Source organism: Peromyscus californicus, unplaced genomic scaffold (assembly GCF_007827085.1).
Source record: "Peromyscus californicus insignis strain IS unplaced genomic scaffold, ASM782708v3 Scaffold_14__1_contigs__length_90479793_seg_2, whole genome shotgun sequence".
Taxonomy (NCBI): domain Eukaryota; kingdom Metazoa; phylum Chordata; class Mammalia; order Rodentia; family Cricetidae; genus Peromyscus; species Peromyscus californicus.
Window position 1 is genome coordinate 48,428,323 of NW_026294436.1, and position 25,761 is coordinate 48,454,083.

General features: G+C 39.0%; 1 protein-coding gene and 1 pseudogene across 1 annotated transcript in view; one reads left to right on the plus strand and one right to left on the minus strand.

The window, feature by feature from the left end:
* Positions 1-25,761, minus strand: part of Mroh9 (maestro heat like repeat family member 9) — a 54,996-nt gene that overhangs the window by 11,797 nt on the left and 17,438 nt on the right. Inside the window, exons 7-16 of the mRNA XM_052736505.1 lie at positions 23,555-23,690; positions 18,422-18,546; positions 14,538-14,687; positions 12,989-13,143; positions 10,398-10,563; positions 8,935-9,080; positions 7,826-7,963; positions 5,658-5,778; positions 5,308-5,445; positions 3,404-3,580 (exon numbers count right to left, since the gene is read on the minus strand). Of these exons, the coding sequence (XP_052592465.1) occupies positions 3,404-3,580; positions 5,308-5,445; positions 5,658-5,778; positions 7,826-7,963; positions 8,935-9,080; positions 10,398-10,563; positions 12,989-13,143; positions 14,538-14,687; positions 18,422-18,546; positions 23,555-23,690 (1,452 nt within the window). The remainder of the gene's footprint in view (positions 1-3,403; positions 3,581-5,307; positions 5,446-5,657; positions 5,779-7,825; positions 7,964-8,934; positions 9,081-10,397; positions 10,564-12,988; positions 13,144-14,537; positions 14,688-18,421; positions 18,547-23,554; positions 23,691-25,761) is intronic.
* Positions 6,477-6,595, plus strand: LOC128110195 (uncharacterized; annotated as a pseudogene).

Consider the following 25,761-nt stretch of genomic DNA (forward strand, 5'->3'; position numbering starts at 1 on the left):
TCAGAGCCAGGCGGATCTCTGTGATTTCAAGGCCAGCCTAGTCTATAGAGTGAGATCCAGGAGAGGCACAAAGCTACACAGAGAAACCCTGTCTCAAACAAACAAACAAACAAACAAAAGAATAATGTTGACAAATGTTATTGTGGATGTGAGGAAAGGGGAGTACTTATTTTCTGCTGGTGGTTCCTCTATGGTAAGGTGTGAAGGTTCCCCCCCCCCCCCCGCAAAAAAAAAAAAAAAAAAAAACCCTAAAACTAGTAGATCTACCACATGACCTACGTATATCACTCCTGGACATATCCCCAGAGGACTCTATATTCCTACTATGGAGTTACTTGCTTGTCTATGTTTATTGCTAATCTAGTTACAATAGCCAGGAAATGGAAACAGCCTAGATGTCCATCAACTGGTGAATGGATAAAGAAATTGTAGTATATTTACACAATGGACTGTTATTTAGCTATTAAGAGAAACAAATTATGACATTCACAGATAAATGGATAGAACTGAAAAATAGTGAGCCGAGAGAGATAAATATCACATATCTTCTCTCATTTGTAGACATTAGCTTTGAAGTATTAGCTATGAATGTTTCATTTGGAATACTCATAGTCAGGAAATTAGTAAAGGCCGTAGAGGAAGGACTTTAAAGTGGGGGATAGAGAGCAGTAGTAAAAATGCTTAAAGTGGATTAGGGAACAGGAAGGGTTAAATTTGTGTGAGATATGGGAGAGCAGGGTAGAGGAAGAAATATGGGGAATGTTATTTAACACTGAAGGTCTTTCAAAAAAGTAATATAAAATCTACTGCTGCAAAAACTTTCTAATATATATACATATTATATAAGCACATGTATCTTTATATATGCATACTAAAATAGTTAAAATAGAGTTTCCCTATAATGGGAAGACAATGTTTCTACTAGGTAACACAAGCTAAGAAATGAAAAGCTCAATGGCAGGATCTTGGCTAATGAGGTCCCATGGAACCACAGACATTTCAGGCTGTTGCCAGTGCTCTAGGTTACCACCCAGAACATAATGGTTAAGATTCTGTTGCTGAAGACGGCATGTGCTTGAGTCACAGAGCGTGGAGAATTTAAGCTGGTGCCGACTTGGAAGCTCCATCCCTACTGGGTAGTTTTTATAGTTCCAGAAGAGAAAGGCTGTGAACTTGTGAGCTATAATAACATCTCCTCTGGCGAGACATGCCACTGGTGCAATAGTGGCATGCTCATCATAGAATTAACCAAATACTCTAATTGGATTTAAGTCCAGATCCACAAGAAGAAACTTATACCAGTGCCATTATCAGGCCAAGAACCTGTGGCCAGACAGGTCATAGACCCTAAGGGAACACCTAATACTATTCTGCTGCTAAATAGATATAGTATGAAAATGCTTTCTAGTTACTAAGATTCTTTAGAGTTTAGTTCCTGGATCTGACCTTAAGACTTTCTCCAATTAACCTGTAAATTTCAACCAAGATTCTTTGTTTTGCAAAAAAAAAAAAGCTTGCTTCTATTATTTTAAATATTATTATTTAATGTAATTGTCTTTTCTATTTACCTTTTTAATTAATAAAATCTGTTTAAGCTATTGAAGAGCAACTCTAAAACGAGTTGAGGCTCAGAGTTGAGGTTCTGTCATGCATTCAGTTTTGATGCTTATTTTCTTAGCTTTTTGAATTGTGTTTGTTATCAGTAACTTCTGGAGATAGTAATTGGAGTCACTTAGCAGGAGTCTGGTTCATAGAAGGCTTCCCTAAGTTGTTCTTTTCTCTGTCACATCTTCTGTGTTTATAGTATGATTCTTTTAGTATGGCAGCACTAACTGGACTAGTGGGGTATGAGACTAAGTCAAGAAGCTGGGAAGGGGACCTGTTGCGAGGACATAAATAGGGAAAGTTGGATGGGGAGGTATATTTTGTTATATTTCATTATATACATCAGTGGTTTCCAACCTGTGGATTGCAACCCCATTGGGGGGTAGCATGTCAGATATCCTGCATATCAGATATTTACATTAAGGTTCATAACAGTAGCAAAATTATAATTATGAAGTAGCAACAAAATAATTTTATGGTTGGGGCATCACCACAACATGAGGAACTGTATTAAAGAGTCGAAGCATTAGGAAGTTTGAGAATCACTGGTATGCATGAATGAAACCTCAAGAATAAAGAAACATTAAAATAGGGCTGGACAGATGGTTCAGCAATTAAGAACACTGGCTGCTCTTCGAGTTCAATTCCCAGCAACCACATGGTGGCTCACAACCATCTGTAATGAGATCTGGTGCCCTCTTCTGGCACGCAGGTGTATGTGCATACATAACAAATCTTAAAAAAGAATTCTATATGAAAAAGAAACAAAACAAAACAAAATCCTCTATTTTGTTAATAACAAACATTTATTGGAGGTACTGCACATGCCAACTTTGCAATCATGCAGCAAAAATGATGCATTTTAATGGAGTGCAATAATATGGAACAGGAAAATATTTTCAAGGCAAAATTTAAGTGAAAGAATTTGTAAGTCCCTACTCTTTGACAAGTCAGTTCCCAACTGAAAAATTTTTATTTATTTTTTATTCTTTGACATTTTCATGTATGTGTATGATGAATTTCAATCATTTTTTTGCCTCTTGTCATTTTCACATCTCTCCTCTTTCTGACAAAGCCCTTCTTTTCCCTCAATAATTCTTCTACTTTCACATCTCATTCATGGAGTGGCCCCTAAGTTTAAGTAAGATTGCTTGCATGAGCATGGGTAGGAGGTTCCTTACTGAGGCATGGGCAATTGATCAATGGCTCCACCACTGGAGAAAGTTACATCCTTTCCTCTAGACACCACTAATGGGCATTAGTCCCTTAGGGAAGAACAGGGCCTCATGAGCCCTTCCTCCTTCCATGATGATGTGTTGACAATCTCAGTCTTGTGCAGGTCTTTTGTGGATCTCCACAGCTTCAGTAAGTTCATGGGCACAGTGGTTATGCCAAGTCCAGAAGACATCATTTTTCAACACTGTGCTCCATTTTCTGGCCCTTGCTGTGTTCTTTCCACCACCTCCTATGTGACGTTCTCTAAGCCTTGGAGGGGTGAACATATAAACTCTTAACCATATAATAAACCTACTTCTGTATCTGTTTTACTGCTGAGGAAACTGATGTACCAAGACTCTGAAGAAATCTCTATATCTCACCATGATATCAAAGGTAGAAGGGGGATTTACACCCACCCAGTCCAGGTTCAGTGTTAATCAGGGTAATCACTAAGCTGAAATTTATCCGGGGACAGATAGCTAATCTTATTCTAGGATATAAGATCATCCTGCCATCTGGGGATTAACTGAACCACAAAAGCTAATGGTCTTAGACATCTAAATTGCATAATGTCACTCACGTGATCCATAAGAGGACAGTAGCTGGAAGCAATCCTGGTACACACCGTGGAGTAGATCTCCTTGTCCAGTTTGCTCAAAATGTTTCGGAGGGTGAGCATGGCCCGGATGACCACAGTGTACTCTTTGGAAAGAAAAGCATCCAAGACTGGGAGTAACAGGTTGCAGACGTTTTCTAACTATGTATAAAAGGAGGAAAACAGTAGAACTTTGGTACTAAGAGGCTTGGGCTGATAATTGGTATGTACACTTCTGAGTTTAGCTGGCCAACTCACAAGTCTTTATAACTGTTAGAGGATTTTGTAAACTAAATGCTTTCAAAAGTCATTGTTAAAAATTAATCACACAAATTTATAATTGAGTAAAATCAAAAGTAGTATTAAAAAGTGATCAATTCTAAAATCTTTTGCTAGTATGTATTCTGTTTTCTACATTCTTAAGGCTATTTATGAACTGTGTATGGATGATTGGAAAAGTAAATGAAGTTATATTATGCATTTCTGCCCAATTCCATGTTTAATAACAAGCATTTGATATCTTGAAATTAGCCATAGTAAGAATATTCATATCAGAAAATTTTGATCTTGTTTTTCAGAGATCTGGTATTAAATATTTACCAACAATATCTGGTAGTATGGTCTCTAAACATGAGAATGAAATGTTTAAACAGAGGAACTGAAGAGCCTCAGAGACAAATCAGAGTAAAAGAGAATGGAATTGTAAGGAAAAGAGAAATGGGAGACACCAAAAAAGTAAAAGAGTGACTTTAAGGATATATATACATACACACACACAGTACCAAATCAGTGCCTAAATGTTTTTCTAGGAAGTTAGGTCTGTATTGTTTCTCTATTATTGTCCTTCTTACTTTGGCATAAAATCTCCCTGTTATAAACAACATGGAAAAGAATTTTGGACAAAGCAGCAAATAATGTTCTTCTTACTAAAGAGTAGAAATAAACACTCTTATTGACTTGTATTTTTTTAAAGCTGATGGACCACAGCTTATGAAATTCTAAATGCAAAGATGGGTGTCCACCAACAGGCTTGAAGGCTGTGATCAAATAGATAAACAAAGATTTATTATTAGATCCATTATTGAATTAACAATGATTTGTGGTGCATCGACAGTTTCAGGATTGTGCAAGATACTTTGAAATTTGGAATTACAAGACATGGGGGCCTGATTAAATTTATTTGAACTGAAAAGCTATTCACATGTGCTAGTGGGAAATGATTTAAGATCATGACTCTCACTGTTACCAAAAGTCCTAAATAGACAGATCCGTGGACCACAACCCAGAATTTCTGGTTCTGTAGGCTTGAGGTGGGCACAACAATTTGCATTTGTAACAGTTTTTCAGGGGACTTTGATTCTGGTGGCTCAAGGACCATACTTTGAGCCTCACTGTTATAGAATAAGTGTTCCTAGATGGGGCTGCCCTCAGAGGAAGGAGGCTGCTAGAGTTTAGAATATTCAATAAAGTCTGACTTGAAGTCATCATCAAAAAGGGCAAAGAGTGAAATCATGTATAAGTGAGGGGAACGTATTATAAGTGGATGGAAGACATCTGGTGGGTGCCCCAAGGAAGAAGTCAACGAGTACAGAAATACAGAGAGGGAATGGACAGATGTTTATGACTTAAACTATAAGGAGAGTATTTACTCTGAGCAATGATGATAAATAAATTCTGAGCACAAGACATGATTTTGTGGAAAAATTATGAATAAAAGGATAAAAACCACTTAGTTGGTTTATATTCTCTCTATTCTATTGAGTTTCAGACTTCGATAGTTTTAGCTGTACAGAAACTGAGAAAGCACCAACATTTTATTACAAGACATTGAACAGTATCAAAACATTCAGTCATGACACACAAAGGTCATACTTCACACATACACATACTTCACTGAAAACGGGTGCCATGCTCGCAATTTTCTGAAGGCTCATTTTGCTAACTGAAGGATTGGGATCATTAATCCAGTTTCTGAAGAGAACCAAAAATTCCTTCGGTAATGATTCCTTGAAGAAGTTGTTCAGAAGCTTTAATAAAAAAAATGCACTTACTAAATTAATGAGTGGAGTCAGGACTCCTCCTCGCCACCTCCCCTTTGACTTCATATATCATTTACTTTCTTAAATTTTTATGAGAAAGGTACTTAGAGAGGGAGATGAAATGCTGGAATTTTGATTTAAGTTTATTCAAGGTATGGGAATGAAAAGTCAGTTGGTCACAATCTACTATCAAAACTCACTTCAGCAAAGAATATTATTGTGACGATACTGTCTTCTGACCTTCTAGGGCCTTCTACTGCAACCTTGTAGACATAATGCAGGGTCTCTGGAAACTGTGGAAAGTTACATTCACTGAGAGTTCTGTAAAGGAGCAGAAGACACCAAATTAGCAAAGAAGGGAAATATCCTTCATTGACAAAGAGTCAGTTCTTATCTATGTACTATTGACTACCCAGATTAGAAAGGAAGTTGTTCTAAAAGATTCCCTAGTCTAAGGTAAACTGCAGCATCACTTCACAGTCTAGATAGACCCTGGGGAATTATACAAGCCTGAATCTCTACAGCAATTCTTTCTTTGTCACACCTCCTTTTCTTTTTTCCCTTATTTTTTCCACATTAAGAGTAGCCTTATTTTGGCATTAGCCACCATCAGTCCTTGACTAAAAAGAGAGGAAGTGTATACCTAAACAACAATCCAAGGTAACCACACAGGCTATGGGTCAGCTTTGTGGCTTTGGATGGTGCTCTTCCTTTTGGGACAACTTTAGGTTACTTGAGAGAAGGGCCATTGAGTTCTGAGTCACTAAAACCATTTTCCAGAAACACTTAGGGAGTGGCCAGGCTTTGAGTTTTCTTCATAAACCATCCTGAATCCAAGTGGTAGAGGGAGGATATTGAAGGGTCATATGACAAGTTTCCATTTCAAGCTTCAGGTCCTTTTGCTAAAACCATAAATGTGCATTCAAAACACATAGTACTCACAAATATAGTTTTACTTCCCAGGTGATGTTGCTGTTAGTCTGTGGACCACACTTTGAGTAGTACTAAAAAACAGGGTGGTCTATGGCCATACCACCCTGAACGTGCCCGATCTTGTCTGATCTCGGAAGCTAATCAGGATCGGGCCTGGTTAGTACTTGGATGGGAGACTGCCTGGGAATACCGGGTGCTGTAGGCTTAAGAATAAATTTATTTAAAAAAAAACACCAAAAAAAATAGGGTGACTACTTGTAGGGTGCAAACATACCATATTTTTATCATAAGATATATTAACCTCCTTTTTAGTACAATGTGGGAGGGTGCTGCTTACGTGGGTGTCAGTGGCTCCAGGCTGGATGGCTAGCAAGATGATGGACCTTGTTTTATAGTCTTATGGAGGACTTGAAGAGTCTGAAAATTATCTTCACCTGTATTGGACCATATTTGAATGGTCTCTGTCTATATTTTCGTTGTATTTCCTACCTATGAAAACACCTGATTTTGAAGTTGAAAAAGGTCTAGTTTTTTGGAGTATGTAAGGATAGAAATTTATTTCCCTACACAATCATGTGGTAGGAGCTCATGTATCTGTGGGATTTTTCCTAGAACACCATCTTTCCCCAAACATCTATATAGGCAAAGTTGATGAAAAGCAAACCAAAATTGTAACATTTACTTGTTATATTCATTAATGAATGCTATGTATTTGGAGGTGATCAAAGTCATACGACATGACTTCTTTTGTCTTTGACAATTTCAAAAAATCTAAACATAGTTTTCATTTAAAATATATGTTTCCAAAGTACATATGCCCACACAGTACCAGTTTTAGAAGCATCTAAAGCCCAGGGATTACATAAAAAGTATTCTCCGAGTCAGACACAATTGCAAAGTCTCATGTCACCAAGACCCTGTATTCTTGATTTTTTTCCATTGTTGTTCAGAAAATCTGACCCCTATAACCAGAACTATTAAATAAAAACAAATTAAACAATCCCCCCAAAAACATTTCTAATGCGGGAAAAAATGTTCCAGTATATTTTCAAGAATTTGTTTGGCTTATTGAGTACAGATTTGGCACTTTTGAATGTCCACAGAGCAGGGATCAGCTAATATCAGAAAGGAAAACATTGTATTTACTTTAAGCTATTTGTACGTGAAAGAGGGGCTAATGTATTGGCAGATGGTTATGGATGTATTGGTAAGGGGAGTAATGCTGGGTATCTCTGTATCATTAAGTAAGAGGAAAAGAAGAGGAAAGCTATCTCAGAATAAATCTTTCAAATAATCAAAAGACAAATCAGAAATTGAGTGGCAATGTAGGCTATTAGGAAAGCCTTCAAAAATGTGTTCCCACATGAGACACCTGAAGGAAGGTGGAGATGATTCGATGGAGAGCAAGAGTCTACCCAGAGTGCCCTGCTCTTACTTTGCGATGAGGTGGATCCCGTACTGGTGATCCATGACTTGAGAAAACTGGTCCCAGAAATTCTTTTTCTCTAGAGCGTCATCCACTTCTTTTAGTCCAGAGCTATTCAGCAGAACCTTCAGGCCATCTCGTACATAGCTAAGGCCCAGAAAAGAACAGACATTCTAGGACAGTGACCTACACATAACTGAGTACATACAACTTGACTTTCCATTCTATCTTGGAAAGGACACAGTTTCAGAGAGAAAGATACTTTAGGGGATGGTAATTGTTAAATGTTTTCATCTTCCCTGATGAACAGTGCATGGATTTCAAAAGTCAAAATAAAGTGGTATCACATAAAATTTAGGTTGAATCACGTTAACAGCTTGCTTTCTTACCCAGAAATGTAATGACTTGGAAGAACTATCAATTTTCTTTGGGGGGATGTCCTACATAAGCAGGATAGGTTCCTATCTTTTTAGGGGTGGTTTGGTGTGTATCTTTTTAAGAGGACGATGAATGGATTAAGTATTTTAGTGAGATAAATTGTGCTCTGTTTGGCTTAGATGTTCATACCAGACATAGAAAATAGCTGACCAGTTGTACTGTGACTTCCTTTTCATGGCAAGAAAACTACCTCTCTTGTCCAAAAGGAAATTGTGACCTTTGTCCTGAAACGGAGGACTGATGTCATACTGCTCTCACCCACAGTGTATTCACATCAAACTATGACATACTTTCAGTTTACAATGAATATCTGCACAGTGTTCTGGTTTACACATTCAGTAACTCTGAGAGGTTACTATTAGAGAATATGGAATGGCAGAGCTTGAATGTATCTAGTTTTGGATCTAATGGCCCTTTCTGCCTCTTCCTCATCTCAGTGACCTGACATCAGGTGCACTGGGAGTGAACTGGGAGTGTTCTGTGCTAGGAACTCTTTTTATGTAGTGCACATAAGTCATGTACTCAGGAGGATTGCTTTTCTGAAGACACTCTACCCTTAGAGAGAAAACTGGAATAAATGTGAGCAGAACCTCACACAGGCTTATAGCAAGTCCCACATAAACTCAAGTGAGTTGCTGGACCCTCACCTCCCCATTTAACCTGAAAGAGTACTCCCATACATAGATCTGTTCTGTGCCGTGTCTTTTAAAAGCTGACTACAGTAGAAGAGTTGAAGCATGAGGGCCATCAGGAACTCGGGGAAGAGCTTGGCCACCACTTTCTTATAAGATTTCACAGGTAGAAATGTGCACAGGGCCTGAGATGCCTATTAGGGAAGGAAAATGGAGTTAAAAAAAGGCAATTGTCACCCTCCAAATACAGAGGGCAAGAACAGCTGCAAATCTTCCCAGCCTCTGTCAGCCTACATGTTCATTCACTCAACTACACTCACTAGTTTAGTTGTAAAGCAGGAACTAGGCCAGGCATTCTTGATAAAGAGATTCTGAGGCACTGTTAATGGTTCCCTTCTAGCTGCCAAATTTGTGGAAAAGAAGCTGGTCCTCAAGGAGGGCTTATATATAACCATGAGGAATTGTCTTACTAGTCAGCAGTCTTTTTAAAAAGCTCCTTGAATCACTTGACCCCTGAATAGTGTCCCTTACAATACTCACTACCATACATCCATACATCCTAACCCCTCATATCAATAAACATATCAATAAAATGGCACCCCTTTTCATTACATTTCTCTCAGTTTCCTCTCAAGTGTGGTGATGCTGGTCCATGGGAGAAATGTGATAGACACAGATGATATCAGACATGGACTCGATTGCTAAAGTTTATATGACTTAGCTGCTGGCCATCTCTCTACAGTCAAGTAGAGTTTTGCCCTTGGGAAGTTCCCTCAGAGTCTTTGGCCTTCTTGCCATATCAGTCACATCCTGACAGGTGTGGTAGTTTGAATGTAATTGGCCCCCACAAGCTCATAGGGAATGGATAAGGAGGTGTGGCCTTGTGGGGGTGGGCTTTGAGGTCTCCTTTACTAAAGCTACTCCCAGTCTCACAGTCTGCTTCCTGTTGCCTTCTGATCAAGATAAAGCTAGCATTGTGTCTGCCTGCATGCTGCCATGCTCCCCACTATGGTGATAATGGACTGAACCTCTGAACTGTAAGCCACCACCTCAATTAAATGTTTTTCTTTATATGATCATGCCATGATCATGGTGTCTCTTCACAGCAATAGAAACCTTAGCTAAGACAACAGGATATTTGTTCTGCTCTCTGTCTTTCCAATATGCATGTAAGTACTATCTTGAAGCATCCCAGGATTCTGAGTTTAAGTCATTTCAGTATGGAGGTGTGCCATGTCCTACTTACCTTAAACCATCCCTGTCACCTCCTTTCCCTCACACATACTACTATCTATTTTTGTTTATCTTGAATGTAAGTATTCGGTCCTTGTCTCTTTATCTTGGCAGAATGTATGCTCTGTGATCAAGATGTGGCACACATTGAATGTGTTTTGGATGGATGGATGCACGGGAGAGGACTGTGCCAAGGAGGTGTGGCTTAATCAGTGCAGATAGGAGTTTTCATGGTCAAGAAGACAACAGGGAGTAGAAACACTCATAGTGTCATTTACCGCCACAGGCATCATGTTGGTAGCATCAAGGGAGAAACGTCTTCTTTCTACCAGGGTTTCCTCCATCTCCACAGGCTTTCCTTTCAGTATTGACAAGATTGTCTTCAGCACTTGAGCTGCAACTCTTGAATCGGCACTTGCTGCTTGCCACATCAGTAGCAGCGCACTGCAAACAAAGGTGTTAAGAGCCATGTGTTCCACTTGCTATTTTAAGTTTGTCACAGCCAGTAGAAGGGAAGCAACACCTTCTTCCCTCCAGTGAATGAACTGTAGAAATAGAGCCGTATAATTTTTTCTAAGCTCTTCTAATGCACCTGTTAGAGTTGTGCTGCCCCATAAACTCAAAGTAGTGGGTTTTGTTCTTTAAGATTTCTTGTGGTCCTAGGTCATGAGTTTCAGATGAACAGTTAATGGGCAGAAAATTATCAATTAGTTTTAGCAATTTAAAAAAATATTATTTTATGTTCTTAGTTGTGTACATGTATGCATGTGGGTACTTATGGGTGACAGAAGAGGGCACTGGATCCCCCGGAGCCAGAGTTACAGGTGGTTGTAAGTCACCCAGTGTGAGAGCTCAGGATTTAACTCTGGACTTCTGTAAGTGCAGGGCTTAACCACTGAGCCATTTCTTTGGCCTTTAGTTTGGTAATTTAAAATTTGTCTTTATTTTATTGGTGGGTGTAGGGAAAAGAGGCTGGCTAAAGAAACCCACTCTGACCCTGGAGCCTAGAACTAGGGAAAGATGGCTCAGATAAGACCAGTGAAAGACACATAGTTTGGCTCAGTCAGATCAGAGCCATCTCTGCGCCTGGCCAACTGACTTATGAAACCAACCAATCACAGAGCAGGACAGTAGAACCCTAGGCCCCAAGTCAACCACTGGTTGCCTCTACCCCCAAGACATCCTGTATAAACCGCCCTGCCTAGTCAGTTAGAAAAAAAAGGCTATTTTCTCCACCCTGGTAGAGGCAGCTACTCTCCTGGACTACTCCTTCCCAAGTAAATCTCTTTCTCAAAAGAGTTTTGGGTGTGAAGATCTTCATTCACTGGCATAGAGAAGATCCTTACTGAGAAGTCCCTCAGTGGACAAAACAAGGGAGAGCTGAAAGAACAGAGCAAGGAGGAGCTGAACAGAAGATCTTTGCGGAGATGTCCCTCAGTGGACAGAGCCAGAGAAAGCTGAAAAGGTAACACTTTTCTCTGGAACCTGAGGAGATTGCTACTTTTATGCAGGGGCTTTCCCCTTTTGCAGAGTAAAGCCAAAGAAGCAACATCTTAGGCTGGAGAAGCAGAGCTCTGTTAGGAAGCCCCCTTAAATGGGAGTTGAGCAAAGCTCAGCTGTAGCGGCTCTCCAGGAGAGGAACAGGATTGCTGTATCCTGTGGGGAGACCATCCTCCATCATACTAGGTATACCCTGACTTTCCAGAACAGTCAGGATACCCTTTCCTGCTGAAGCAGTTTCAGGCATGACTCCTTGCAGTTCCAGCCACCAGAGCTGTGCTAAACAGCTCCAGGTGTCCAGGACACCTTCAGGGCAGAGCTGTTGTTTTGAGCAGCTCAAGGTGTCCAGGATAACTCGCCCTCCAGGGCTGAACTGTCTCCTTGCAGTTCCAGCCATCAGAACTGTCCTAAGTAGCTCAAGGTGTTGCCTGACTCCCCAGGTAGTCAGGACACTATAGCTAGAGTTTTCCTGCCTGGCCCATGGTCAGGACAAATCTCTCTCACCTGCCAGTCCCACAGTTGCTCAGACCCAACCAAGTAAACATGCAGAGACTTATATTGCTTACAAACTGTATGGCCATGGCAGGCTTCTTGCTAAACTGTTCTTATATCTTAAATTAACCCATTTCTAATAATCTATAAGTTGCCACGTGGCTCGTGGCTTACCAGTACCTTACATCTCACTTTTCATGGTGGTGGCTGACAGTGTCTCTCTGCCTCAGCCTTCCACTTCCCAGAATTTTCCTCTTTCCTTGTCCCACCTATACTTCCTGCCTGGCTACTAGCCAATCAGTGTTTTATTTATTAACCAATCAGAGCAACACATTTAACATACAGAACATCCCACAGCAGGACACCGTTCCCCAGAGTTGTTGCAACAAATTTACTTACATTGTTGGTGCCAAAACCTGGGACCAAACCCAAAGAGTTGCAACCAATTTACTTACAGTGGGTATTAATAGCTTAAGTCTGTCCTTTATGAATAAGAAAACCTCTATGTCTGGGAGGTTTTGGTCAAGGAAAAAAATGAGTAAATTAACAATGGACAAAAACAAAAAAATCATTATCTTTTTGAAGCAAGTTTGTCTTGGTAAGATTTGTAACAGAATATAATTTAACCCCCTCCCCCACAGTGATATTGATAAAATCTTGAGGTCCTACTGTGTGCTAAGCATTACACAAAGTTACACATAATACATGATCATACTTAAATCTTACAGCCAACACAGCTGATTCAAAAAAAAAAAGAATTTCTTTTTAGAAAAATAAATTATGTATGACTACAATAAAGGAAGCTTGAGCTTAGGCCATATGACTTTGGAGTGTGTGGACAAGTGTGTACAGAGGGGCAAGATGCAGGAAGCCTTACTTGTCTGCAGGGACTGGAAACTCCATGAGCTGAAAGATCACCTTCTTAGGGAAGGCTCTTGTCAGCAGGCTGATAACCTGCAACAAGACAATGTTCATCGGGTGGGAAAAATTCCCAGTGAGTTGTTCATAAATGTCATCCACAATTTTAGACACCTGGAAAAAGAATTTCATAGGTCAACAGAAGCATCATGTTCCTTGTTCACCTTTAAGCCGAGCCATTTCTTGGTTATAGGAATTCAACCTTTATTGAAATGACCAATGTAGCAATTAGCATACAAATAAGCAATAGCAGAAAGTATATTTATATTATTACAATGCAAAATATTTAAGGTCAGGAATAAAGTCATATAGTTATGGATATAGGGGAAAATGGCTTTAAAAAGTAGCTGAGTTGAGGTGATAAATTGCTGAACAGTTTTTCTGTTCAGTTTCTCGTTGGTTAGTGATTTGCTGTAGTAGAAGTTAGTTTTATACATAACTCCAATTTCCTTTTTGGCCTTCCTGCCTGCCTCCAGTGACATGTTATGGTTTCTTCTAGGCTCTCTGAGTGTTCTTTCCTATTCTGTTGGAGAACTCTGTTTAGTTAAGGAGATGACTATGGACCTCTCATTTCCCTCAGGTTGTGTTTGGTCTGTGGAATGCTCTTGCCTGCAGCAGCACTGAGAACTCTCTATGAGGTGGTCCTTTTCCTTGCCTGCTCTCTGAATTTGAACGACTCCTCTTAATCTACCTTCTTTCACAGCGCATGATTGTGTCAGGAGAGGAAACTATGAGTCCCCTATGTCCATCACTTTTAGGACTGTATTCATGGGTCTGTGACCTAATGATCTGTATGTTGAAGATCCATTGTTAGCAGATACTTTCACTCTTGTCTCAAGCTTGGATTTTTCATCTTGAAGTTTTCCGCTTTTGATATTGGGTTTTATAATTCAATTCCAATGGGACAATGGAGTACAGGAAATCCTTGTAATACGTGAGGCTTGCATGGTTCTTGTAGCCCCAGTTACATGTAATGTTCACAGTGCTTCATGTGCATAGAATTGCCATGATATGGGGAAGCTCAATGGGAAAACAAGCTGGATACCTGAAGCATCTAACTGAAACTCTAACCACTTAGCTGGAAAACGATGACATAGAAAGGAAGAGAAAGACAGGGTGTCATGGTCTGAGGATGTCCCCCAAATGTCATGTTAGAAACCTAACTCCCAAATGCAGCAGTCTCCCTCTCCCACCCCCTCTGCCTCTCTGTTTGTTTACCTGTAAGGTAAGGTACAAGGGGAACCCAGAGTTTGATATCAGGAATACTTTCCTCTACCATTTCTTATTTAGTAAGACTGTTTAGAAATTTGTCTACAATTGGTAAGTGTAATTCATTGTAACAGTCCCTACAAGTTTCCCTGTTTGAAGCATTTCACAAAAGCTTCATCTGATTAAAGTGACTCAAGGAACAATAGCAAGAGACAGGGATGTAAAGAAATAGAAAATAAAGCTGAAAAGTGGACTTTTGAGAGCACACTCTGTTCTTAGCTTGTTGTCAACTACATTACCGTGGTGATCTTCTGAGCATGATACTCCAAAGTCAGATTCAGTAAGAATGCAGCCTCAAGTGCTGATTCCTTATTAGATGAGAAAAGCTTCCTCAGGAGGGTCCACACGAAGTCACTCAGCAAGTGGGGCAGTAATGTTTGTCCCACACTCTGAAATCAAAAGGACATTTGTGACCACCAGTGTAAGCAAGACACCACAGCTTAGCTGTTTCAAGGCAGGGAAGTAGGTGGGTGGGGAGTTCTGGACCATGTAGAAACACAAGACATTTGTGAACTATGGAAACTGCTTTTCTGCTAAAAAATGATAGAAAGTGTGTCTGTGGTAGTGTTAGTGTAATGATAATCAAAACCCAGGTGTTATTATACGAAACTTATCTTCTGCTCTTAAAACAATTTCAGTGCCAAATATTACCACATCTTCAACAGTGTGAGAAATAAATGTGGATCATAGAAGATGCTGGAGGAACTAGGATGAGAGAGTCAAGGTGATGGGAATGTATACATTTTCTTTTCAGTGACAGAGACAGAGAGACAAAGACAGGAAGAAAGGATGAATGGATGTGAACAAACATAGACGTTTCATATGCCCATGACTAAGGTTCAACAATTGCTATGTAAACAGTTCCTTTTGAAGTTTGAGGACTATCCACAGGCTATAAATGATGCTGGGAATAGAAAGGAGAAAGGTGCCACAATTTCTTTTTTGCCTTTGTATGAAAAACACATCATCCATGCAAATGGAAAATGCCTCTAATCTTACCAATAAAAGATTTTACTTATTGCCTTTAAAGGGATGGAGTACTGAGGCTGGATAGATGACTCAGGAGTTATGAGCACTTGATACTCTTGCAAAGGACCTGGGCTCTCTCCTCACCACTACCTATAACTCCAGTTCCAGTGGATAGGATACCCTCTTCCGACCTTCACAGACACCAGATAGGCATAGGATGCATATACATTCAGGTAGACAAAACACTCATTTTTTTTTTTTAATGAAGAGATGAATTACTTTTCCTTTTGCTCACTAAGGCATGTCTGAGGTCTGAGACAGGGTGGATTGCACCCAGCCCTCCATCCCTAGCCTGCACATACTTGGCAGATCATTGAAGGATGATAATATTGGAAAGCTGTGGGAGAAAACCAAAGAACTACTGTGGCTTGGAGAGGTAAGTGGGTTGCTGTAGTTTGTCCTACTTGAAGAAAGCCAGATATAATTGTAAAAATTGAATTTTAAAATACCACTGGAAGTGATCATTTCTTCATTGAAATATTTGTTTACTCAACAATGGTTACTCTAAGTTATACCTAAAATTACAGAAAAACCAGTTCTCAGTGAAACCTAGAGCTGATATTAGAAGATTTTGTTTTGTAAAGCTGTGGATATGATAGTAGGTCTATTAAAAAGTAGAGTTTGTGGGGCCTGGGGAGATGGCTCAGTTGTAAAGTGATTGGTGTGCAAGCACGTGGACCTGAGTTTGGATGGCCAGCACTCATGTAAAATCTGGGGATTGGTGATGCATATCTGTGAGCTCCATGCTTAGGATTGGAACAGACACAAACAGGACACAAGGTTGGGTGGGTAGGGAGGTGATGGTGGATCTGGAAAGAGTTGGGAGAGGAGGAATGAATGTGCTCACAATACACTGTATGGAATTTTCCAAGAATAAAACTATTTAAAAATATGTTTGTGGAGAACCCCATGTCACAGATGAATTATTCTGAGATTATTAGTTTGTGTTGTATGAACTTGTTTTAGTGACTAATATGTTCCTCATCCTCTGTGAATTATTTATGCAGTCTTGTCCTCACAAACTGTTCCTATAGAAAAGAGGAGTGACCTGATTTACAAACTGTCTTCATGTTAAATACAGTCTTCATACTTCCGTGCTGTTTTGTAGCCAGAAGTTTTCAGCTACACTGTTTTGTACCCAACTTCCCTAGTGAATAACCTTACTGCTTGCATCCCTGTTTGCATCCTTTGAACTTGGTGGTGGTCTCTTGAGTGCCTTAGTACAGCTTTGGATTCTTCCCACCCACAGGTTGGTATTCTTGTTGGAACCTTGGACTCTCTCAACCCTGTTTGATCTACTCTGGAGGTCTACATCTCTGTTGTCTAGTCATTGTCCTTCCATGTCCTGTTAACTCTGAACTTTCTGTGGTTTAACAAGAAACTGAATAACAAATTCAAACACTTGGGTCTAGGGCACTCCAGTCCAAGGAGCTCTCTAAACACTGAACTCAGATGAGAGAGGACCAAACCCAGAGAGATATGTTGATAGTAAGTCTCAAGAGCCACTGGGGAAAGGTTACAAGAAGGCTGCTAGTCCCAGATTCAGTAGCTCAATCATGGTGCTCAGAGATCTATGCCCTAGTATTGGACTGGACAGGAGAGTGTGTGGATGAAGAAGGGTTTGCTTACAAGCTTACAGAGATTCCCAGTTTCCTTATGGAAATGGAAATATTTATATTCAACCAGCCTTGCGAGTTTTGAGGTTATGAGTGTAAAAAACAAAAACAAAAACAAAAAACAAACAAACAAAAAACCCTTGTCTTTGTAAAGAGGCACCATCAGGTATATATGTATTGCAAATATCCATATGGTATCCTTTGATCACAGTAATCATTTAGGTACATTGCTTTGGCATGTCCTTAGCCTTCCACAATTTTTTTTTTTTTTTTTTTTTTTGGTTTTTCGAGACAGGGTTTCTCTGTGTAGCTTTGCGCCTTTCCTGGAACTCGCTTTGGAGACCAGGCTGGCCTCGAACTCACAGAGATCCGCCTGGCTCTGCCTCCCGAGTGCTGGGATTAAAGGCGTGCGCCACCACCGCCCGGTGCCTTCCACAATTTTAACCATATCAGCCATTGGAAAAGAATCACTGCTCTATATTTCAAGTCTAGAAGAAAGAACACCCTAGAGCTTCTTATCCTAAGAGGTAGGCTAACCTGAAGGTCCTTCCCAGAACTTGTGCTGAGCTGTTGGATCAGTTTATATGTCTGAAAGTTAATCCACTTGACAGCCCAACTTGGGCCCAGTGCTGGGGAGACTTACAAAGCTCTAGGTAAAAAGTATGAAACATGAAGAATGAAACAATAATATAGAGTTATAGATCTTAATGGTTTCTCTAGGATTAGGATAGGGTAAAAATTATTTGCTTAATACTAAGACTTATCAGCGCATCATGTAAATAGTTTTTCCCCCCTTAAGATGGTATCTCTATACATATCAGACTGGCCTTGAATTTGCCACTCCAATGTTTCCGCTTCTTGAGTGCTAGAAGAATTATAGGCACATATAACTATGCCCAGCCCTTTTTGTAAAACTTCATAGAATTTTTTTAAAATAAAATCAAAGTTAAAGGTCATTCTGATATTTGTTGGGGGAAATTAATCACATTTTAGAAAAGACTTAATTGTTGACTCCATTAATTTTGTCAAAAAATTTGAAAGTTGTCCGGGTGGCAGTGGTGCACACCTTTAATCCGAGCATTCAGGAGGCAGAGCCAGGCAGATCTCTGTGAGTTCAAGGCCAGCCTAGTCTGCAAAGCGAAATCCAGGACAGGCACCAAAACTACACAAAGAAACCCTGTCACAAACAACAACAACAACAAAAAATTTGGAAGTTACTCACATATTATCACTAAGAAGCATCTATATAATTTACATTTTATAACAAGTAGTATATTTTAAAGTGCTATATTTGAAGATAGTAGACATAATTCCTAAGTGGCATGAAACTTAGGAAACCATATACTCTGTGAATCATTTAGTCATTTGTCTTTCTGAATAAAGAAAAGGAAAATTGAGTTATTCAAAACACCAACTTTGAGGAGATAAGTTACCACTAAGGGTAATGATGCATTTAAAACAAACTACATAGAGTATACCTGGGCAATTTTGTTTCTGTCTCCTTGCATGGTCTTGGATAGTAATTCAAAGTCAGAAGTTATCTCCTTGGGGTTATTGGTCTCTCTGTCACTTGCCATGCTAGATTTGCGTTTTACAAAGTTAGCTGTGTTAAGGAAAAGTATATAAGGTTTTCGCTTGATTACTATTTTAACATAAGACCTTGTTATTTCCAGTTTCCTACTCAATCCTGGGATGCCTACAATATTCTGGTTACTTAACACTCTGCTCATGGCCTATTCTCATAAAAGGTTAAGGTGGCATGGGTCCAAAATTTATAAAGTACTTAAGTGAAGCCATGTTTAACTCTGGCAATTTGAGATATCTATCTTCTTGTCCCCTTGATCATCCCAAACAGTCTGTCACTCCTCCTTCCTTGCTTTTGTCCTGTTTTCTGGTGCCCTTATTTCCTTTTTTATCTCTGTTGATTCCCGCTTCCTGCTTGCTTTAGCTTCATTTGTTCTTTCTCTAGCTGTGTGAGATGAAGGCTGCTCAGGATTGAGACCTTTTCTCCGTTCTAAAACAGGCAAATAAACCTGTGAATTTTCCCTCTTAGTACTCCTTTATCTGCACATTAGATTTTTCACTTCCATTCGGTTCAAAATATATTTCCTGTATCTTTTTTATTTGATCGGCAGGCTATTTGGGAGCATGTTATTTTGCTTCCAAATGCTTTGAGGTTTCCAGATATTTATTATTTTGATTTCTAATTTAGCACCATTTTGTCAGAAAATTATTTTTTTTTTAGCTTAAAGTATCTATTTCATGGCTCGTTTTTCTGTTGCTGGTGCAGGATTCTGTAAATGATGGTTAGTTCATGCTGGTTAAAGTCTAGATCTTTAATGATTTTCTGTGTGATTACACGCTGCTGACAGAAGACTTTCGAATTCTCTGACTAATTGTGGATCTTTCTCTTTGTTCTTTCACTTACATTTTTGGTAAGTTTATTTCTAATTTTTATGATGATACTTTTTTTTTTAGACACCGGAGTGTTGGGGATTATTATGTCTGTTAGCTGTTCTACCACTTCATCATTACAAAATAGCCCTTTCCCCTCAGAAACATTTTCTTGCTCTGAAATTCAACTTTTTATATTAATATAGCCCATAATCTATTTTCTTTTGATTACTATTAGTGTTTTTGTTATTCTCTAACTATTGTTTGTGTCTTCCTAGTTAAACAGGTTTCTTATAGGCCATATATAGTTGGATCTTACATTTTGTATGATCCAACAACCTCTGCCTTTAATATTGGGGTATTTTGAACATTTTTATTTATTATATTGGAGTTAATTGGAGTTTTCTGTCTTTCTCACCTGGTTTCTTTTTATTCTTCATCTTATGGACTTCATTTGGATTAAAGATATCTTATGAATTGACTTTATCTCCATTCTAGTTAGTTATATGTAACTCTACATTATCATAATTGCTGTGTTAAGTTTTATATGATACATTTGATCATAATACAGTTTACTTTCATAGGATTTTTCCATGATTTTGTGCACAGTAGAAAAATCTTTAAAAAGTATTGGTATGTTTCTTCCCTTCAAATTTTAATTTATTTATTCTTATTCACTCTGCTTTTATATTACTTTCATCCTTGTCTTAAATAATTATCATTCAAAGAAATTTAAATAAGGGAAAAATATGTGTTATGTTAAATATTTATTTACATGGCTTCAATTTCTAGTAGTTTATTCCTTCATTTAGGGGAAAATTTGAAAATTTCACATTATTTGGCTGTGTTTTCTCGATGGGTTTCCTACAACATTTCTTAAAATGTAGATCTGTTGGGAAAGAATGTTTGCGTATCTGAAAAATATCTTCAATGAATTTTCTTTTGAAAGGTGTTTTTGGTGGTAAGAGAACAATAAGATGATAATTTTTCTTTCTCTGTTTAATTGCCTCAGACTTCCATTGTTTCTGATGAGAAATCTATTATACATAAATAAATCTTTCCTCTGGTTTCAAATTTAACATTTTCTCTTTATCTCTGGTGATAAATAATTTAATTTAAATGTGTCTTTATTGTACTTCCTTTATATTTTTTGTACTTTACTCAACTTTTTAGGTCTATAAGTTGTAACTTTTATGAAATTTATATCATTTAGTCATTGTTCATTGTTCAGTCTTTCTTATTTCTGTCTAACCATTGATAATTACTACTGCTGTAGTCTCACAGACCATTTATTCTTCAGTGTTTAATTGCTGTTAATTCCTGCCCAAGTGTTTTTCATTTCACATAGTCTATTGTCCTCTACAAATTCAGTATAAGTTCATGGATTTCTCTCTCCTCTCTTCCTCTCTTTTTCCTACCCACCCTCCCTTCCCCTTTCTCTCTTTCTTTTCTTCCCACTTGGATTATGCAACCCAATGTGACATCAAACTCATGATCCTCTTGCCTCAATCTCCTGAGTAGTGGGACATTATGGGTCTTTTCAAAATTTCTGTATCTTTACTTACCATGATGACATTTTTAAAAAGTTTTTAAATAAGTAAAATATAGTTGTGATAATTGTTTTTAATGACCCTCTCTACTAGTTATATTATCCATTGCACTTTTTGATAAGTTTTGGCTGATTTTTATCCTCATAGTGGGTTGTATTTTACTTTCTTATTTATTTGTTTGTTTGTTTGTTTATTTATTTGGTCATTCACCTCAGCAGAATGCCAAATGCCATTTATTGAAGGAGGGAGGAGGCCTTAAATACAGGCTTATAGCACAATGGGAGAACCCTGGAGGGCAGAAGTTTGCTACCGATGTTTTACAATCTTGCATCTAAGCTGTTGACGTCCAATATGCAGGATACACAGACAAGGAACTTCTCTTAAGCATTCAGGAGGGTGGAAAATGGCAGGGAGTTAGTATAGGGAGGACATCAAGGTCAAGGCCAGCAAGCAAGGTAAGAGCTACCCAAAACGGGAGCCAGGGCCCTACAGGCCCCCCCTTTTACTAAAAAATGAGCTTCTGACTTAGGTTGTGTGGGACGTCAGCAGGTCACTTTACCTGTCATGGAAACACCTGCCCAGGCCTCACAGGCACTCTGTCTTAGGTTGGTGAGTGCCCCCCAGGAATTACCCGTCTCTGAATACTCATTATCATACAGGCTCAATCGTGTGTGAGCTGCAGAGTTAACTGCTGCCAAAGATCTCAAAGTGGTGCTGGGCTTGCAATCTGTGTGTTTGACACAGAAAAGACAAACAGAAGTCCTAACCCACGCATAGCCAGTAGGCTAAAGGCAACTGAGCCATTCCCTTCCTTAACGAGCCTTACTGCAAATTGGAGTCCTTGTAAGATGGTATCCCAAAAGCAAATGGAACTTGAGTTTATAAATTTATAACTTTCAAAGCCAATCAAAATGTATATAATTATTGAATTAAATTTATCATGCCCAATAGAATGAAAGATAAACTAACTATGGTAGCTACTTTTGCTGCCAGGGTCTCCACTGTGCTAGCTCCAATTATGAAATGATAATCCTAGAAACAGTAGCAGCGGTGGCCGCCACTGCTATAACAGCAACAATGGCAGCAGCGATGTCAAATTCTCTTCTGGAGCATGTGAGCATCCACTAGCATGGACACAACTCCAGGAACACGAACCACCAAGGCCCATTTTTCTTGATCCCAGCACAACTTAAGCTGGCAGCTCTTCTGGAGAATCCAACTGCATGGTTACAGTTCCTAGGCTTACATTAATGCTTGCCAAAGCTGGCCATATTGTGCTTTCAATCCCCATTGGCATCAGAAGGGGAGAGTTTTTCACGAAGGCCCAATAGGTCTCTGCCATGTTGGGATTCAGCAGCAGCCACAGGGCACACACAGTGCTCAGGAACCCAAAGAGGAACCTCATTGTCCTGAGAAAAGACACAAACAGAACCCTGGTCCCACAACAACACCAGATCGGGTCCCCTCCAAGTGCCAGTAGAAAAATCCTTCCATCGCACCAGAGGGTGATTTGCAACAGGAGCCCTCCAGTGCTTATCTGCAGTGGCTAATCCATCAGAATTCACCAATAAAAATTTTTAAATATATAAAACAAGGGAAAGAATAGAATGTGGAGAGGAATGATGAGCCCCTAGTTCCCCCTTTTTACTTTAGCAAAATATGTTTTTTTTAATAGTTCAAATTTTGTTTTCTTTTTATTTATATCTTTTTAAATTATTTATTTATTTATTTATGTTTCTATTATCAGCTTGATACAGTATAAATTCTTATCTTAATAGTGAAATGTTTCATTGAGGCTTGCTTAGTAATTGAGTAAGACCAAAATTTATTATAAGCCACAGTCATCTAGGGCCTCCCTTACTTTCTTTTTATGACTGTTTTTTTTTCTTGTTTGTTTCTCCTTTGGGACAGAATCTGACTGTACAGGCCAGTCTGGTTTTGACCTCAAAGTCCTCTTCCATAAACTTCCTAAAGGATGAGATGACAGATGGACACTGCTGTACCTGGCTGCATTGTAAGTTTTACTGGGTGCTGGACATTCTTAAATTTACCTTGTTGAATACTGGAATGCTTTTATTCTTAGAAGTAGGCTTCAGGTTTGTTCTGGTGAACAGCTAAAGTATTTGGAACTCATTCTCCTTATTAGCTTGTATTTTAAAATCTAAAATGTCAAATAACATAATCTAAGGATAGTTTTCTTCCTAATAAGACAAAATCATTCTGCATTACTTGTGAGTTATGAGGTTCTAAATTCTGGCTTTTAGGTGTTTGGGCACTCAGTCTATCTTTTGCTAGCTCCTTGAATATTTCTCTTTAACAACCATTGGGGGGAACATACCTCCTCTAAATGCTTCACTTCTATAATTTATCCTTCCTCTTTCTTCCTGACATTATCTGCCATCCTTGTCCCCTCCATCAATGTTCAACACCACTCCAAGAAACATAAATAGATCTAGAAGCTGCAAAGATCTTAAAGTACCAGCTTTTACTAATTAGAAAACTTCCTCAACAATGCTTAATTAAGTTTTAAAGTCATATTTTAGATAGTAGTAAGGCTACATATCTTGGGGTAGGGTTTACAAATAAATTGTAGACATAGAGGCTTCTTCAAAAGTCAAATAATTAGAACAACTTTTTTAGTAACAGAAGATCATGAGCTGTACTTACACTTCTGATACATTGCAATTTTGAGGACGTAATTCATCCCTGTGATTGCTTGTTGTGTGATTAAGGGATCTTCGTGGGCACACAAGAGTGAGAGTTCTGCTGCCAGGAGACCTAAACATGGAACATCGATACTTGGCTAATTGGAAAACAAGGGAGAAAGTGCATTAGCTTTGTACAGTCAACATTAAGTTTGCATTGGATCTTCTTAAGTAGGAAGGTACCATTCAGTGATTTTCAGCCTATGTGTCATGATCTCTTTGGGGATGAGTGACCCTTTCACAGGAGTTGTCTAAGACCACACAGATACTTACATTACAATTCATAACAACAGCAAAATTACAGTTATGGAGTAGCAATGAAAATAATTTTATTGTTGGGGTCACCACAACATGAGGAACTGTATTAGAGGGTCACAATATTAGGAAGGTTGAGAATCACTGACCCAGAGTCTTAAAACTCTGTACACAGATCCTGGGCTCTGCTGTTGAGGTTCAGTTTCCTTGTGAAATGAAAGTAAACAAACACTGTCTTTGTCACAGGTGCTGTAGGGACAACTGATAATGTGGGGGACTTCCTAGGGGACTGCTTGAGATAATAATGATTCAACTTTAGTTTGTATTTCCTAATCCAGGTAGGAATTGGTAGGTAGCAAATGCCTCTATGGAGGAGTGGGACAGTGATGGGCAGAGACTTGTAGGCATCTCCTATTAGTGTTCAGCTCAGGTCTGATGTTTTAAAGAATTTCAAACTATTGGAAAGCTCCAATTTTCCTATGCTAAATGCTTTAAATGACTATGAGTGAAATGTGAAGTTTTCTTTTGTGCTTCCCATTTCCAAGATATTGTTACAGTTTATGCATCTCCCCCTACACCTTCTTTGACACATTAGCTAGTTGAGTATTTCGATTTTTGTCTTGAGTAATTTTTCTGGCTGAGTTAAGTGCAATTACAGGGACATAAAAGGAGATGAGATGGATGGTGTGTGTTTGTATGAAGATAGGAACTGTTCATCAGTGTGTGGGATATAGTTGTGTTTTTTTTTAAGATAAACTGCTTTATCAGTCTATAGCCTTGTGCACTAGTGGCTTGGTCATAAGATATTTCTTGTTACCAAGATGAGGGATTATTATCCTAGACAGATGATTTTGGTATTTGCTGTGGCAGGTGTTGGTGGTAGAGGTTAGACTCCAAATGCACCCTCTAGAAAGATCCCAAGGCCTGCTCTCTTTCTTTCTACCCTTTCTGTGCTATTTCTCTGTCTCTGTCCTCCCCGAGTCTCTGTGAAGTTACCCAAGGCCATAGTCGAATTGGGGTGCTGAGAGGAAAGGCCTCAGTGAGAGAAGGGGAGACAAAATAAATCTGTTTCTTCTTTGGGTGTCCTTGAACTATTTTCACCCACACTTCTGTGTGACACTATCCTGGAACATTCCATTTTAGGAGTCCTACAGCCCAGAATCTAGAAGCAGGTAACAGAACCCACCTAGTTCTAGGGAGATGTGCTCTTATCCCTTGGGTGTTCTGCTCCTTGATTCAGCCTATCAAGCTTCTTGATTCTGTTGACTGTCAAGATCTTAAGGAACACTCCTGTGTTATGATCCAAAGGATTGGCGATGGTGGAAATTTCTATATTGGACCTGATAAAGAAATACTTCCTAGCTTAGATCATTGAAGCTGGGGACCAGTTGTTTACAAGGAAGGCCATAAGGGTATATGCATTACAGTTCTTGCCATTCATGCTCTTTGATTATTCTTTCTCATGAGCATGTGGATGTAACTTATATAACTCTGAGTGCTTATGCTTGCAATGAAAGCTGATGGTAATTTCTCTCTATTTGCTGTACAGAATCTAGCATAGTAGGTGTGACTGTCTAGATTGTTAGCAGGGCATTGGTTAGGATTAGCCAAGAGAAAAAGAAGGCAGGTTGTTAAACTGCACACAGTCCTTTCAGATGGGTATCAATCACAGTTTTGTCTTTTTGACCATCAGGATTTTGAGAACTTTGACAGGATATGCTCCACTCTTGTGGAAAATCTATCCAAGGAAGAAAAGGCCCAGAGAAAAGTAGCTTTGCTACTAAAGTTAGGGAATCCTGATTGAATTTCTACCTTCTCCCTTTTTATTGCAGACATTTACAGATCCTGTCTTTCTTCAGTTCCTTGTCTTAGAAACAATGATGGATCTAGGAGCTAGATGCCAAAGGCAACCAC